At 38.1% G+C, this 15566-nt stretch overlaps 2 protein-coding genes across 7 annotated transcripts in view; one reads left to right on the top strand and one right to left on the bottom strand.

The window, feature by feature from the left end:
* LOC139702335 (transport and Golgi organization protein 1 homolog) overlaps positions 1-15566 on the bottom strand; it is a 75587-nt gene that overhangs the window by 39236 nt on the left and 20785 nt on the right. For all 6 annotated transcript variants that reach the window (XM_071603271.1, XM_071603273.1, XM_071603272.1 and 3 more), the window contains 3 exons: positions 6174-6307; positions 3192-3278; positions 410-1358 (listed from right to left, as the gene is read on the bottom strand). In XM_071603271.1, coding sequence (XP_071459372.1) covers positions 410-1358; positions 3192-3278; positions 6174-6302 — 1165 coding nt within the window. In that variant the 5' untranslated portion in view covers positions 6303-6307. The remainder of the gene's footprint in view (positions 1-409; positions 1359-3191; positions 3279-6173; positions 6308-15566) is intronic.
* LOC139702336 (axin interactor, dorsalization-associated protein-like) overlaps positions 1-15566 on the top strand; it is a 68521-nt gene that overhangs the window by 46260 nt on the left and 6695 nt on the right. The gene's annotated exons all lie outside the window — the stretch shown is intronic.

Below are 15566 nucleotides of genomic sequence, written 5' to 3'. Positions count from 1 at the left end.
AAAAAAGTTATGCTAGTCACTCCACACCCACATGATCTAGTACAGGTATTTTATGATTAAGAAATTATGTTTAATAAAGCCCTTTTATAATTTTAACATAAAATCTGTACTGTTAACAGGTCTACTTTTGTGCATTAGTTTCTCATTTATATCTTTCTCTTTAGCTTTTTATAAAATTTCTTTTTGAACATGCTAACCAATCCCAACTGTCCTAAAGGAAAAAAAGAATAAGCAATGTCCTTTCATGCTCTAGCCCAAAAGAATGAATAAAGGAACATATGGGGCCCCTGAGTCAGCCTCCTTTCTTCTTTAGGCACATGGAAACTGAACAGAACTTTACAATAATACACGAAAACACCTGGATGGAACAACTCCTTTTCTCCAGCTCAAGCCGAAGGCAGGTATTTACCTTTAGCTTTAGCCCAGATTTCCTCTAGAGGATTCGCTGTTATCAATGGAGCAGTCTCCTTCACTGTGGAGTGCTTGTACCTCACAAAATAGATCAAGTCTTGGATATCATCAAGCACTGCAGCCTCTTCAAATATGTTACTTTCCTTTATTCCTATGTCTCTATTATCATTCACACGATTATCAAGCATTTGCTCTGCTACGCTCAAAATGTGTGACTCAACCTTATCTTCTTCATTTGAATTCTGCTCTTCACCTATTAAATATTTCTCCACTCCAAACTCCACTGGGAATTTCATGTCTTCTTCATTTATAAAGGTTGGTAACAGGAGCTCCCCAAAGCTTTCCTCATTCTCCTCTTCTTCCTTATCAAATGCATAACAATCAGCATCCAATTCCTCATCATCAAAATCATCTTCTAATGAAGTCACCATTCTGGACGTCTCATCATCAGACACAAGTGTATCAGCAGTAGAGCCAAATTTGGTTTTCAAGTCTAATGTCATTTCTTTTTTCAAAAGTTTATAAGCATCAGTCTTCTCCTGTTCGTTTGAGACCTGAGAACTGTTGCTGGTTTTGTTGTTTTCACTTTCTGGCACTTTCAATTTATCTGGTAGTATTTCTTCAAAAGGTTCAAATGAAGTTTGTTCACCCTGAGCATTATCTGTTTGACTATCCGAATGAGGATGGTTCTTCTGAGCCAAAAATTGTTCCTCAAGATCCATAGTGTTTTCTGAGAATGCACTTTCAATTTGCTCTGAGTTTGCTACTACTGGTTTAGGTTCAGGTTCAACGTCCTGGGAGACTTCAGGAAATTGTTCCACTTTTTCTATAGCTTTCTCAGAATCTTCATTTGCAGAATCATACAATTTCAAAAATCCTAGAAGTTCTTCTACATTATAATTATCAAAATCATCTCTTCCACCATCAAAACGGACAAAATCTGTCTCCTGTAAGGAAAAGAAAAACATTAGTGTGTCAATAACAAAGAGTCACAAAAGCAAACTCATCCACGCTCCCAAATACAGGATTGGTTCTAAAGAATCTTTGGGGTCAACCAGATTACCCTCCTCCAACCCCCATTGGCTCACTCCATCTATGGCTGAGTAAATCTGTCTTTTTCTAGACTACAGTGTTAGAAAGTCTATTATTTCTTTCTTTCTCTCTCTCTCTCTTTCTTTCTTTCACATGGGTCATATTCTTTAAAAAGCATAATGAGTAAAAATGGTGACAATTTGGTCTCCAACTGCCTGACTCTTGGGTCTCTCTCAATTTGCTCTGAGCATAAGTAGGGAAAGGCAAGGTATCACTTATAGGATCCTCCAGCTCTTAATATCTACACCTATGTTTCAGAAATTTAACTCTTAATCATTTGCTCAGGAAAAGCTGGAAGATCCTGCAGCACTGAGAAAGATGAATCAGTTTTAAAGTATCTTACTGAGATACAAGTACATTTGGTGGAATAAAGAATGATATTAAGGATATTATTACCACAAGAACAAACTGAAAACAAGATTCAACAAGGTATACACCTTCCTCTTCATCAGGGTTTCACAGTCACTAAGATCTCTCTCAGGACTATCTATATATTTATCTAGTCTTCCTTCTTGCCACTAGTAAGCAAATTGATATAAAAGGAGCCATAGTATGAATGGAAATTAAAAAAAAATTCCATCTCCTAATTAAATCTTCATAATATTCTGCGGGGGTTCCGGGGGTGGGGGAGGCAGTTCAATGTAGGAGGGATGAGTGATTTCCTCTCCCCATCACATGCATTTCTAAGCCATGAGGGATGCATGTAATGGGAAATATAATGAGAAGGCAGAGTTCAAAACAAATGAGTTCTCTGTAATCAGTGAACTGCTGTCACAGCTTAAATCCCAAGAACTCTCTTTACCAACAATGAAGTCCAACAAGCAACAGAAGTGATTTCATGGCCCGAGATTATGAAGAAATTTTAGGAACAACAGCAACAAACAGGATGACTTTATCCATTCAGCCCATCTAATCTAAGAACTGTCCTAGCCTAGCAGCTTGCATATTCTACAGCCACGACAAAGAGCTGCCCAAAGATGTTTCAATGTTGGTGGGCATCAATTACTATACAATTTAAAACTTTAGAATATAATCAGCTGAAGTGAGAATTCTAGAACACGAAATCCTTTCAGTCACAAAATCAATTTAAGTCAGAGCACCATACAGGAATGCTGTATAAAGGAAGCAGTTGGGGCCTTAAAAGATCTGAGACTGAACATCACCTGAAACGCTCAGGTCCCCTTTTCCAAATCTATAACATGACTATGATCCCATATATGACTAAGAATAAGAAAACCTTTGTAAGTACATAGTTCTAGCCTAGTATAAAAGTTAGAGTTTATTAATTTAACCTAAATATACTTAAAATGTCTAATAACTATCCAATGAGTTTTGCCTGTAAAATGAAATTATTTACCTCTTAAATTTAATAGCCAAGTACAAATATATTAAATTATTTTTCACATATAAAACAGAAGAGAAAAGCCCCATAGTTGAGTAAACAGCCTTCTACAAGAATATCTGTTTCAACATATTAGACAACTTTCAGATTATAATATAATCACCCTTGAATGCCTTTCAAACTTTTTTTTTTACAGGTAGTCTGATTTCAAATGAAAATCTGATACACAAATGTTAGATTGCCCCCCAAACACATTATAAAACTTTCAGAAGCAGTTAACTGAATATAGCTGGTGGATTTATAAGCCAGTTTACAATTGAGAACAAAAAAGAAATCCATAACTTACATCTGTTGGAATTTGTAGCTCTTCTTTAGTATATTCACGAACTACCTTGATGAAATCTTTTGGAAAGTATCCAAAAATATGGCCAACCTATAGTGCAAAAGAGACAAATATCAAATAAATTCTGTACAAGGAATATAAATAAGAGATTTCTCAGAAGTGGCAGGAAATATACACATAATAGATAGGTATATGGTATAACCAAGAAAGAAAGTTGCTATAACAATTACACTGAGATTATTATTCCAAATAAAAATTAAGTACAGAACTGTTAAAACAACATTTCCAACCACTGAAGTTTTCTTTTTTACATTTAGCTTAATTCTCAACACAGAGCACATAAAGTTAAGACTTCTGAAGTAAATAAAAGATCTGCATAGGAGATTACTGTATATTATATGGTTAAAACTATGTAAATCAAAGCTGGTTATAAATGCAATTCCAAATAACCTCTAGCAAGAATTTACCTGTACATTTTGTAGCATTGCTCATAAACCAATATTTATGTCTTTCTTAACCAATACACAGCAGTCATGAAAATTAATAAGTAAAAACAATACAAAATCTCTAAAATGTATTACCACTATAGCAAATGTATTGATAGTATATGCTTTCCTAGCTTTTTCCAAATCTACTTTTACAAGTACTTGGGGAGAAAATAAAATTACAATATAATGCATACGAAACCACATATCAAGCTTCAGTTTCACCGAAAATAAATCCTCTGCAGAAAAGAACGCCATTTATTTTCAGCACCAACAGCTAAATTATATGAAGTTACATAAAGTGTACAAAAGGTATATAAAGTTCCCCTTGAGAAAGGCACTCTTATTACTAACTACTGACTAAAAGGAACAGAAGATTCTTGCCAATAATTAAAGGAAACTGATAGGCAAATCAAATGCCCAAAAAAGAAAATTAAAAAAGGCATCTTATCACTACCTCTAAAATATCCCCATTCATGAATGTTCTTGTTATATCTAGAAACCATCTGAGAGCCAGTATTAGTGGTAGAATACTGCCATGAAGATTAGATAAGACAGAGCAATTAAAAGCTTCATCACTGCAGATAAAGTCTGAGACTCTAGAAAACCAACAACATTGCAGAATGAAAACTAAAAACTCGAAAGGAGAAATCATTTTGAAAACTAAATAAAGAGTTTTTAATTTCCTAAGTATAACACTCATGACATGAGAGGCGAGTCTGAGGGGAAATACAATTTTCCCTTCTGTTGAAAATTCTATTAAGGTTAAATTTGGAAAAGGGAAAGAAACCAGAGATGTATGGAGAAAGGAAACACATTTATCTCTTCTTAATCTGTGTCAATTGAGACCATAGATTATATAAAGCTCCATAATTACACACTGGGTGGTATCCCATTTCTTGTGATATGAAAAAGAAATGATGCAGAATCATGGAAGCTCATGACTGGAAATAATTTTTATATCTAATTTTGCTTCCATACATCATCCCTGCCAAGGTGCTGTTGATTTGATTTGTGGGTGGGGAGCAAAGAACTGCCACAAGAGAACAAATTCTGCATAAGCTACTATCAGAACAAATGTACTTAAGTGCCACTGCCCTGAAAGGAAATATTCAAAAGGAAGATGGATTAGACAGGGGTCCTTTTCTAACTGAGTTTTTTACTTTATAGGGAGCTAAGATAAAACACAACCTGACTGAAGGCAAAGAAGACAAATGAATGCCACAGGAGCAATGCAAACAAAGTGCCACCCAAATACTCATCAGTCGGCAAAGATCCTTTCTGGTCAGGTGCTGAAAGCAGGGCTCCTCAGGAAGACAAGATGAGTGCTGCCACCCAGAATGGCAAGAGTCCTAGGGATGAACATAGTTAACAGGCTACAATGTGACAGAAGAAAATGTAAATCAAGCCATTTATCCAAAAGCTCAAAGAAGGGGAGAAAGATGACTACTATATGAAAAATGCCACTTAGGTACATGGAAAAACAGTTCCAAGTTTAAAGATTACCAATCCTATTTGGTATACTTGAAAGAAACAATAGATGGTTCTTTATATGGAGTACTGCAACTGGGACTCTGTCTAAATATAAAGTTTGTACCTAGAGCCACCATGTTTCAAGATCATTCCCTAAGAATCAGAAATGGCAACAAAATGAAACTAGTTTTCCCATAGGGATTACTCTTATTTTCTGCTGTGTGGTGTTTTATTTAGGGTGAGAACTTTCAGGGATGCAACCCGGAATGTCTCTAAACTGGAACATTCCTACAGTCATCAAAGACCCTTGCTACTATTTTAAGTAAACAATCCACATATCACATTTTTTTAAATGAAAAGGACAATACTCATAAGTCTCTCAATGAGGTCACTCCTAGTGAATCTCCCCATTTAAAATATCAAAGAATGATATAAACAATGTCATGTCTTTCATCAGAAGATCCATACAACTGGCTGGAAGTAGAACCCCTGGGGGAACCTTCAGGCATAGAATATAGGAAAAGCAGGAAATGGATGGCCCAGAAGTTGCAAAAAAGAAAAAAAGGGGGAGGAAAAAAAAGCACATAATGAACATAATACTCTGCTTTTTTAGAGTAAAAACAGCACAAATGATTAGGTAAAATACACAAAAAATCAACTTTAAATATGCATGCCTGAGTTACTATCTCAGACTTAATTTACAGGATTAACTCTAATGTCCATGAATCCTTCCCTTTTGAAGCAGTAAAACTAAAAATTGTCAGGTTTTCACCATGACAACCTTTATGATGTGTAGAGCCTTCTGGAACTTGATGTGAGGGATAGCAACCACAACCAGTTCAGTTCTGTTTCAGAAAGTCTCCTGACTTTCTATGCTGTGCCAGGTCCAAGGCGTGTTAGGAGCACAGGGCCTGGCAGAGAGGTCAGGTTAACTCTACAAAGACCCCAAGAAATCAGTCATTTAAATCTACACTGCTGAAAAACCCATCAAAAGTAAGAATATAACACCTGTCAAACTTTTACTTACGCTTCTGGCCCAACATTCTGGTGATACCTCTGCAAGTTTACAGTAGACATATACAGGGTCACCTTTTTTAAAATTCACAAAAAGACAATCTGGGCCTCTGAAATCTTCAAGAGCTTCACCTCGATACATTAACACTGTATATGAACATTTAAAAAAGAAAAACAAACATTAGGATTTGATTTTTCACAGTCCATATTGACTCATCAGGAAATATGAATCCCACTATGAACAAAAATCAAGTTTTTCCAGTACTCTCTGGAATCACTTTTAATTCACCTGCTCAAAGTATCTAAAATCCTTAGAGATTTTATTGCTATAAAATACAATATTCCCTGCAATTAGACAAGGGAAAAGGAAGCTTCTCTATTTTTCTCTGTGCTGAGAAATAAAAACCAAAGTGGCTACCACCAACCATGGCTGGTTTCAGTGAAACTCTTGGTTCTTGCAGGCCTCAATTTTTTTCTGTTTCATAATCATAAAAAGCTTCATTTTGCAAATATGTAAATCCAAGTGTAGACACGGACAGGCTTAAGTATGGCTTCATGCAGAGGTAATAGGGAAGAGGGAAGAATATTCAGGAACCCCCAAGGGGTTAATTAACTTGAACTAACCACTAAAAGACATTACCTTTAAGTGGCTGCAAGTGCTACCATGCAGCCGTAAACACTGTAAATTTCATTTGCAGCAGAGTTGCTGTCTCTGTGTTCAGGATCTGGGTAAATTACCAGGAAATGTATTTTCTCTGAGCAAATATTGTTGACTATATTCAACATTGTTTCAAAACATTCTCATTCGTATTTTTTTTAATAAACAAAATCAAAAGTGGGTATCCTATCTGACAAGGAACAAGTTTAACCATGAGAAAAGGTCAGGCAATACCTTCATGCTTAAAATGCAGGACTAGAATCACAATTGATCTAGAAACTGGTAGAAGCAACATTTTTCTTTTGGTTGACCAAATACACAGTTTCTGATTTAAGATGAAATGGACAATAAATGTATGTAAAAATCACAAAGAATAAATGGAAATAACACTTTTTCTAAAAGCCAATTAGCAGTAAAATACACAAGAATGTGTGTTTTATAAAAATATATGTCTGAGGAACAAACACAGATTTGGAGAGGGTAACTTGTTTTTTTTTTGAAGCTAAAATAGGACTATTTTCAGAACTGTCAGCATCCTAATTCATATATAATTAAGAGGCCAAGTTGAAGGTGAGAGACACTTTAAGGTGGGGAATTCTCATCACAAGTGGAAATGGCAATGTTTCTCTTGTTCCCCCTTAGGTCATAGAGGATTTACGAATCAGTAATATATTAGGTGACAACATAATGCATACTATGGAGCACCTATTTAGTTTTTTTTTTTTTTTTTTTTTTTTGGAGCACTTATTTGGAAGGCACACAAAAGGACACCTGACATCCACACCTCACTACTTCCTACAACACAACACAGACCCACCTGTTGTGTTTGGTCACATCTGTTTGGACACAGGCCATTTCTCAAGTTATGTTACCCCACTGAACCTTACCAACACCATGTCTTAGTACTGAGGAAGCATCAGTGATGAGATTGTCCAGGTAGCCCATGTAGGATAGCGCTTGATAGCAAAGAATAGCAAACATTTTACCATGCTGGAAGCCTGATTTTGTTCACCCAAAACTGAAAGGAAATATCATGGCAGCTGCTTTGCTTTTCTGAGTGTTTATTTACTCCAGCCTTAGGGTTACCTCTAGGAACTGCTTAACATATATTGGAGACATCTTTTTTCTTTATTGGAGTGGAACAAACAATTCAAATTATAAAATTTGTTTTTGGTAACACCAATTTAGGCATAAAGAGCTCAATGGTAAACTTCTTGGCCTTTTTAGCATGAATATTTTAAAATATGTACTGCTTACAATTTATGGACAACAGGGTCATCAAGTTACAAGGTTACTAGAAACCAAGCGGGAGGCCATAAGAAGTATTCTGGGCCAGTAAATATACAGAGGAAAGAGGTTCCAACAACACTAGCGACTGAGTCTAAAACTGAATTGGCTTATAAAAATCTTGGAGTATTTATTATTGTTATTGCAACAAACCTCTTCATCTGAATCTGAATGGCTACATCCTCCCCACCGCCCACCTCCAATCCAGGACTGGGAAGCAATTCTGTCCGCTTCCTGTGCACAGAAGAGGCTGCAGTTCCCAGGTGGCTGGTGCAGATCCTTGGCCTCTTTCAAAAGCAAAAGATTATTGGCCCACCTGCTACCCTACCTCAAATATGAAGGGAGGTTTCTATGCACAGAAATGACAGGACTGAAGCAGAGTCGGGGCCGAGACCTCGGAACACATTGCATGCCTGGACTCGGTGCTCTTCCCAAGCCTAAACTCTAGTCCCTGTTAAAAGGCAAAACCAGCCCAATCCCCAGTGCAGCAAAAGGACGAAGGGGCCAGTGAGCCTTTCCCAAGGAGCCCCACCATCAACCTGCCGCTGGGATTAGGGCCACCGAGCCCTGGAGAGCATCTGCCCTGATACCTCACCGGCCCAGGTCCCTGTGGCGGGGGCAGAAAAGCGCTCTGCTACAGCGTGGGGAGCCCCCCGGCACGCGGCACGCAACCCCATCACCCACTGAGATCCTAGGCGAATCCTGGAAGGGAATAAACTGAGAGCTGTCCCTGGGGAATCGTGTTTCCCAACCCCAGCCTCACTCAGTAGAGAAAAATAAAACGCTGGCAACAAGTGGGAGTCCAGTGGCCGGGGCGCCGGCAGAGCCGGAGGGGACACACGCAGGGTCCCGAGGCTCTGTCACTCCTGCGCCCCACCCGTCTTCCAGCGACCCCCTAGCCCAGCCCGCGGGGCTGGGGACCACGGGATTGGAGCCCCATGCAGCCCCGAAGAGCCACCGCGGAGACCCCGGGCCGCCCGCCCGCCTGTGCACTCACTGCTGCATTGGTCGTCTGCACAGAGTTTGTGCTTCGAGAAGCGCCGGCCGGTGCTCGGGTCCGGTTGGCCCGGCACTCGCCAGGTCGGACAGAGCACGAACAGCCAGAAGAGCAGCCCTGGCGCCTCAGCCATGTTGTGGTCACCTCGGGGAGCCGGTGACGCTCCCAGAGGTGAGGGTGGGCCTCAGGGGGCGGGTGGGTATAGAGGTGCGGAGGGGTGGCACCTGGGAAGGCTTAAGCCTTTCCCAGGTGACTCGTCAGCAGGGATATCTGGGGGTCGATGCACAGACTCTACTGGAGAATGCAGGGAGCCTGAGCTCCGTCCTTCTCTAGTGGAGACCTTCTCCTCAACTGAAGACCTTCTCCTCCAGTCGTTGCCGGGGCAACTAGGACTCTCTTTCTCCTCCAATCACCTGCCTTTGCTTCTGTAACCTCACAAGCGACCCTCCGCATGATTCCAGTCATCACCCACCCATCCCCCCCCACTCCGCCAACCAGTCCTTTCTGGCTTTCCTCAAAGTCTCATTTCTGGTCCATCCTGAACTAGCCTACTCCACTTCACCATCACTCCCATCCCCCATTCCTGGTCGGGTACCTCCTTTTCTGAACTACCAAATCCCACCCATGACTTGTCACAGCTAGTCTATGGTTCCAGGCTCCCTCCCCTTCAAACTCCTAGAGGTTCCTTGAAGCCCCACCCCAAGATCCCTCTGATTAGGAAAGGGGAAGGTGAATGGAACTGTAAGTGAGGGTGTAAACTGGAGACAATGAATGGCCTGCTTTTTTTTAAGGCGGGGACAGGTGAGGGCAGAGAGATGGACAGTAGTCTTGGGGCTAAGATCTTGAGATTCTTATCTTTATCCAGAAGGGAAGAAATCATTTAATTCAACAGCATATTTTTAACTTTCATTTTGTGCTACCATTCATGCCAGACGCTGGACAAAGCCCTAGCGTGGTGTGGGAGTAGATGAAAATCAAAAGACAAGATATCTGGTCCTGGTCCGAAAAAGTCCACAACTTAGTGGGAACCAACTGACAAAACCGATTGTCAGAGAAGAAAGCTAATAGCTAACATTTCTTGAACGCTTTATGTCCAGTTGTTATTCTGAAGGTTTTATACATATCAATTCATTTGATCTTCATAACAATAGTACCTTACAGTAGTAGTAGGTCCTATTCCAATCCTTATTTTAGAGTAAATTGAGGCAGTCACACATCCAGTGAGTAATGGAGCTAAGTTTCAAACCCAAGGAGTAGACTCCTTTTCATCACAACCTATCAACTAACAAGCAAATGTTGTACTTTCTGACAAGAGGAGCAAAATCTGATTTAAATCATAATATAGCTGAATTACTGATATGTACAGTTAAGGGGGGGAAGGCACAAGCTAGCCAGCCCAAGGAAGAGTGTCTGCAATGCTCCCATCCTTGGTGGAGCCATTCTCATTTGTCTGTGACCAAGGGCTTGTTACTATAGTCTCTGCTAAAGTTATTCATCAACCTCCAACAATGAACCCATCAGTTGTTTCCCCAAATTAACTCAATCTTTAAAACTTAGAGAAAAGAATGTAGTCCACCATGTTCATAATGTTAAATAAATAAAACGTTGGAAAAAAGGTGTGCACAAACATTTGTCTACAGGGGCCATGAGAGGTCCCCTTTGGTCCAGTGTACTTCTGCGCTTTCTGGAGAACCAGTGGATCATAGAGAGAAACTGTCTGAGTCATTCTTCATTTCTTTTCTACCATGTATTTATTATGTTATAAAATGTATCTAGTAGGCATCTCTAATAACATGTTGAAAACTGAATTCATTTTTCTCCCAAAATCTGCTCCTTTCAGTCTTCCCTATCTCAGAAATAAGAACGACAATTTAATTCCCATTACCCAGGTGCTCAAAGCCCAAAACTTACAAACCATCTTTGATCTCTTTTCTCTCACATTCCAACTCCAGTCCATTAGACAATATTATGTCTTTATTTTTATAATTTTATTGAGATACAGTTGACCTACAATAAATTGCACATGTTTAAGGTGTACAATTTGATAAGTTTTGACATGAATATACCCATGAGACTATCACCAAAATCAAAAGAGTCTTTCATCCTTCTTTGTAATCCCTCCCCCTCTCCTTTTCTGTCTCCAAACATCTCCTGTCATTATAGATTGTTTTGCATTTTCTAGAATTTGATATAAATTATACAGCATTTTATTTATTTATTTTTCTGACTTCCTTCTTTCCAAATAAGCATTTGAAACATGCCCAGAATCTGACCACTCCTCTGCATCTGCTAAGCCAATATACAGGCCAAACCCACATCATAAGTCACCTGAATGATTCCCATAGCCTTCTTCTGTCCTTGCTTCTGCCCTCATTTTCCCCAGTATCTATTGTCCTGATGGCAACTAGAGTGATATTTTTAAATATAAATTTGATTGTGTCTCTCTGCTGAAAATCTTCCTATAGCTTCCCATTTCCAAATAAAAGGCAATGACTTTAGCCAGGCCTGGTCGTACTCATCTGTAATCCCAGCAGCTCAGGAGGCTCTCAGGAGGATCCTGAGTTCAAAGCCAGCCTCAGAAATGTAGCGAGTCCCTAAGCAACTCAGTGAGACCCTATCTCTAAATAAAATATTTTAAAAAGGACTGTGGGTGTTGCTCAGTGTTTAAGTGCCCCTGGGGGTTCAATCTCTGGTATCAGGAAAAAAAAAAGGAAAAAAAGCCATGACTTTATTATGGACTGCCCTGCCTTATTATGGACTGCTCTTATTCAATGTGACTCCCCTCATCCTTTTCTCCCCATTTCCTAACATTCTTCAATTGCTCTGTTAGTTCCATTTAAATACACCAAGCCCACCCCTGCGCTTCAGAGCATTTACACTTGCAACTTTGCCTCAACCTTAACTCCCCAAATCATCTGACTAGCTAACTACCCCCTCACTTTATCATGTCTCTGTAACAGTGGCATTTCATGTGATAAAGGCCTTCCCTGGCCACCCTACACAAAATAGAGCCTCTTGCCATGACTATCAAGCCCATCACCTTGCCTTTCTTTCTCTTCAGACTTGCCTTACCACTTTAGACTCTCTTACTACTTGCCTTACATTTGTTTATCTACTCGACTGCTCCAACCCAACCTCAAACACAATTTCCAACACGAGCAGGAAATTAGTTGTTTTGTTCACTACTGTTACATCAGTGACTAGGGAAATGCCTAGAATGTATGAGAGAGTTAACAAATGATTTGTTGGATAAACTCATGGTTCCAATGATATTATAAATATACTACACTATTAACCTAAACACATATATTAACTATTAAGCCCCCGTATATAAATAGTACTGAGAGGAAATAAGCTATGAGAACAAGGCATTTAAGGTCCACCTCTCAGCAGCATGCATCCTCAACTCCAGGAATGTACCCCTGAATGTGTTTGTTGTTGAATAAAAACATAGTTGTTGTGGAGAGTAGTTGTTTGGTTACATGATACTGGAATATTTAAGCAGATCTTTAAAAACTAGTTTTAATTTTTTTTTATTTTTCTTATTATAGAATATGGTATGTTGTAGAATTTTTCTTATTATAGAATAGAAATTAATGACAATTCATTGGTGGAAAAATCAGAATAGCAAAATGATCTAATTGCATATTATCTTCTTGATATTTACTATGACTCATAATCAGATATAATTTTATATGCATAGTCAGTGCTTCCAGTTACTGAAGAACTAGCTGCTTAGTTTGTAGAGTTTTCAATATTTTGATTTATCAGCATTATTTTTTAAACTTATTGCCTTAAAGACATATTAACTAGTCTGGTGGATAATGAGAAGAAAATTTCTCAACTGGCCAGAATAAGGTAGTGGTAGTTCTTTCTACCAGGATACATACAATTAGTGGATGAATCAGCATTCACTTTTACTTATAGCATTTAAATATGTGGCACTGATGTTTAATATAAGGTTATGTTAAAAACCTTCAGAAAAGTAACAGGATAGAATGTGGTGGTGATTGTTGGCATGGAGATAAATAATCTCAAGTGCATTATTTTTTAATACCTCAAAGGGAATTCTTACGGGGTAAGAGTTGAGTAATTGTTAAAGGTAAATGTATCCAGTTTGGGTGGAGGGGACATAAAATTCTAAGATATGAAGGGTTCCTAATGTCGGAGTACAATCTAAATGAGACAAGAAAAACATATCTGAAACAAATAATTGGCAGCATAATAACATACACCATTGGAAACTTGTGAAGGCACTTGCCTAGGAGCATTCAGAAGGCCTAACGCTGCTGTTACCAGGAAGAACCTCATCTATTGTAAATGGTGTGCCAGAGAATAGTGTTAAACATTTATGGAGGACTAAATCTCTCCGAGAGGGGCAACATATTTACCCTTGCATATGAAACATTGGGAAAAAAGTGGACAAAATACAAACAACAACAGTTCTCAGATATTAGATAATAAGCAGCATAAGCGTGACCTCTAAGATAAAGTTAAGCACGAGAGATGAGTGCTAGGATTATCCCAATTTACTCCCTGGAAAGAATTTTTCAGGTCACATCCAGAGAAGGGAAATTCAAATAGAAAATCTCCTGAGTTGAAGAGATGGATTTCAAAGTCTGAAGAGACCAATGCAGCTAGAAGTCACAGAGCAGAATAAAGGAGAAAGTAGAGAACTGCAGAGGGAGGGAGAGTGTGTACATGCACTAGCTCTCTAGACATCCATGGAGGGTTCCCCTGAAGTCTGTGGTTAAGTAACAATGGGTGCACATGTAAGGCCAGAGAAAGAACCTTCAGAAAGGAACAGGATAGAAGGTGGTGGTGCTTGTTGGCATGGAGATCAATTTTTGTAATCACCAGCTGGAATGGAAATTCTGTAATAAAAGGGCATCAAGTAACACATTCAGTAAAAGGCAAAAATTAGCCCAAGATTGAAGGTAACTCCTGTCTAGCAGAATCTTAAAAAGACAAAAATGTTTCCAAGATAGTGCAGAAAAAAGCTGTACACAGCTCAAGAATATTTAAAAGAATACAAAATATGTTTCCAAGATAGTTCAGCAAAAAGCTGTACACAGCTCAAGAATATTTAAAAGAATACAAAATATCCAATACTCAACAAGGTAAATTCACAATATTTGGAATCCAATAAAAATGTATGAGGCATGCAGAGAGGTAGGAAAATATAACCCATGTGGAAAAGAAAATTAATAGAAATGATCATTAATTACACTGTGATAGAGTTATTATACAAGGACATTAATACAGTTGTATACCATATGTTCAAGATGCTATGGAAAAGCATAAGCATTTAAAGGAGAAAAAAGAAGATATAAAAATGTCTAATTCAAGCTCAGATAAAACAATGGCTAAGGTGAAAATTACACTGAATGAGATTAACAGCAGATTCGACATTGAAGAAGTCAATATCAGCAAACTGAATATGCAGTGATAAAGACTCTCCAAAATCAAACACGGAGAAAGAGACTGAACTGAACAGAGCATCAGTATGCACAGCTTCAACCAGTCCAATATATGTGTTATGCTAGTTCCAAAAAGAGGTGAGAAAAACACATTTGAAGAAATAATAAATAAAAATGTTCTATATCTGATGAACACTCAGATTCAAAAAGCTCAATAAATAAGAAAAATGATAAAGATAACACAAATATACACTAATGCTTAAAACCAGTGCTAAGAAAAAAATTGAAAAGCATCTACAGAAATCAGATAGCATTATGTACAAAGGAGTGAAAGTAAAATGTCAAAATTCATTCAAGAACCATGCATACCAGAAAACAGTACATCAGCATTTTCAAGTTCTGAAAGAAAAAAACACTGACATCCTAGAATTGCATTCCAAATGAAAATATATTTCAAAATGATGTAGTCTTTAATGCAAAAGAATTAAGTTAAACACTACCCCACATAAAAATTACCTCAAAATGGACCACAGACATAAATGTAAGAACTCAAAATGGACAACACATATATATGTAAGAACCAAAACTAAATGTAAGAAAGCATAGGTAAATCTTGGAGTAGACAATGACTTTATAGTTAAGACACCAAAGGCCCAAGCACCAAAAGAAAAAATAATAAAGTAATGAACTTCATCAAATTTAAAACTTTTAAAGGCTACCATCGAAGAAAGTGAAAACACAATCATAGAAGAAAATATTTACAATTCATGTAGTTAGAATATAACTACCTAGAATATATAAGCAATTCTTATTGTTCAATATGAAAAGACAAATGGCAAGAAATTAGAATAGACATTTCTCCAAAAAAAATAGGCAAAAGCCAATAAGCAAATGAAAGGATACCCAGCACCATTAGGGAAATGTACAACCTCAGTGAGATACTACTTCACATCTATTAAGATGGTTATAATAAAAAAGATAATAATAAGTTGGCAAGGATGTGACTCAATGGGATCCCTCACACACTACTGGTAGGAATAGACT

This window comes from Marmota flaviventris, chromosome 17, assembly GCF_047511675.1.
Source record: "Marmota flaviventris isolate mMarFla1 chromosome 17, mMarFla1.hap1, whole genome shotgun sequence".
Classification (NCBI taxonomy): domain Eukaryota; kingdom Metazoa; phylum Chordata; class Mammalia; order Rodentia; family Sciuridae; genus Marmota; species Marmota flaviventris.
The sequence above is the reverse complement of the archived record's forward strand: the minus strand, read 5'-3'. Positions and strand labels throughout refer to the sequence as shown.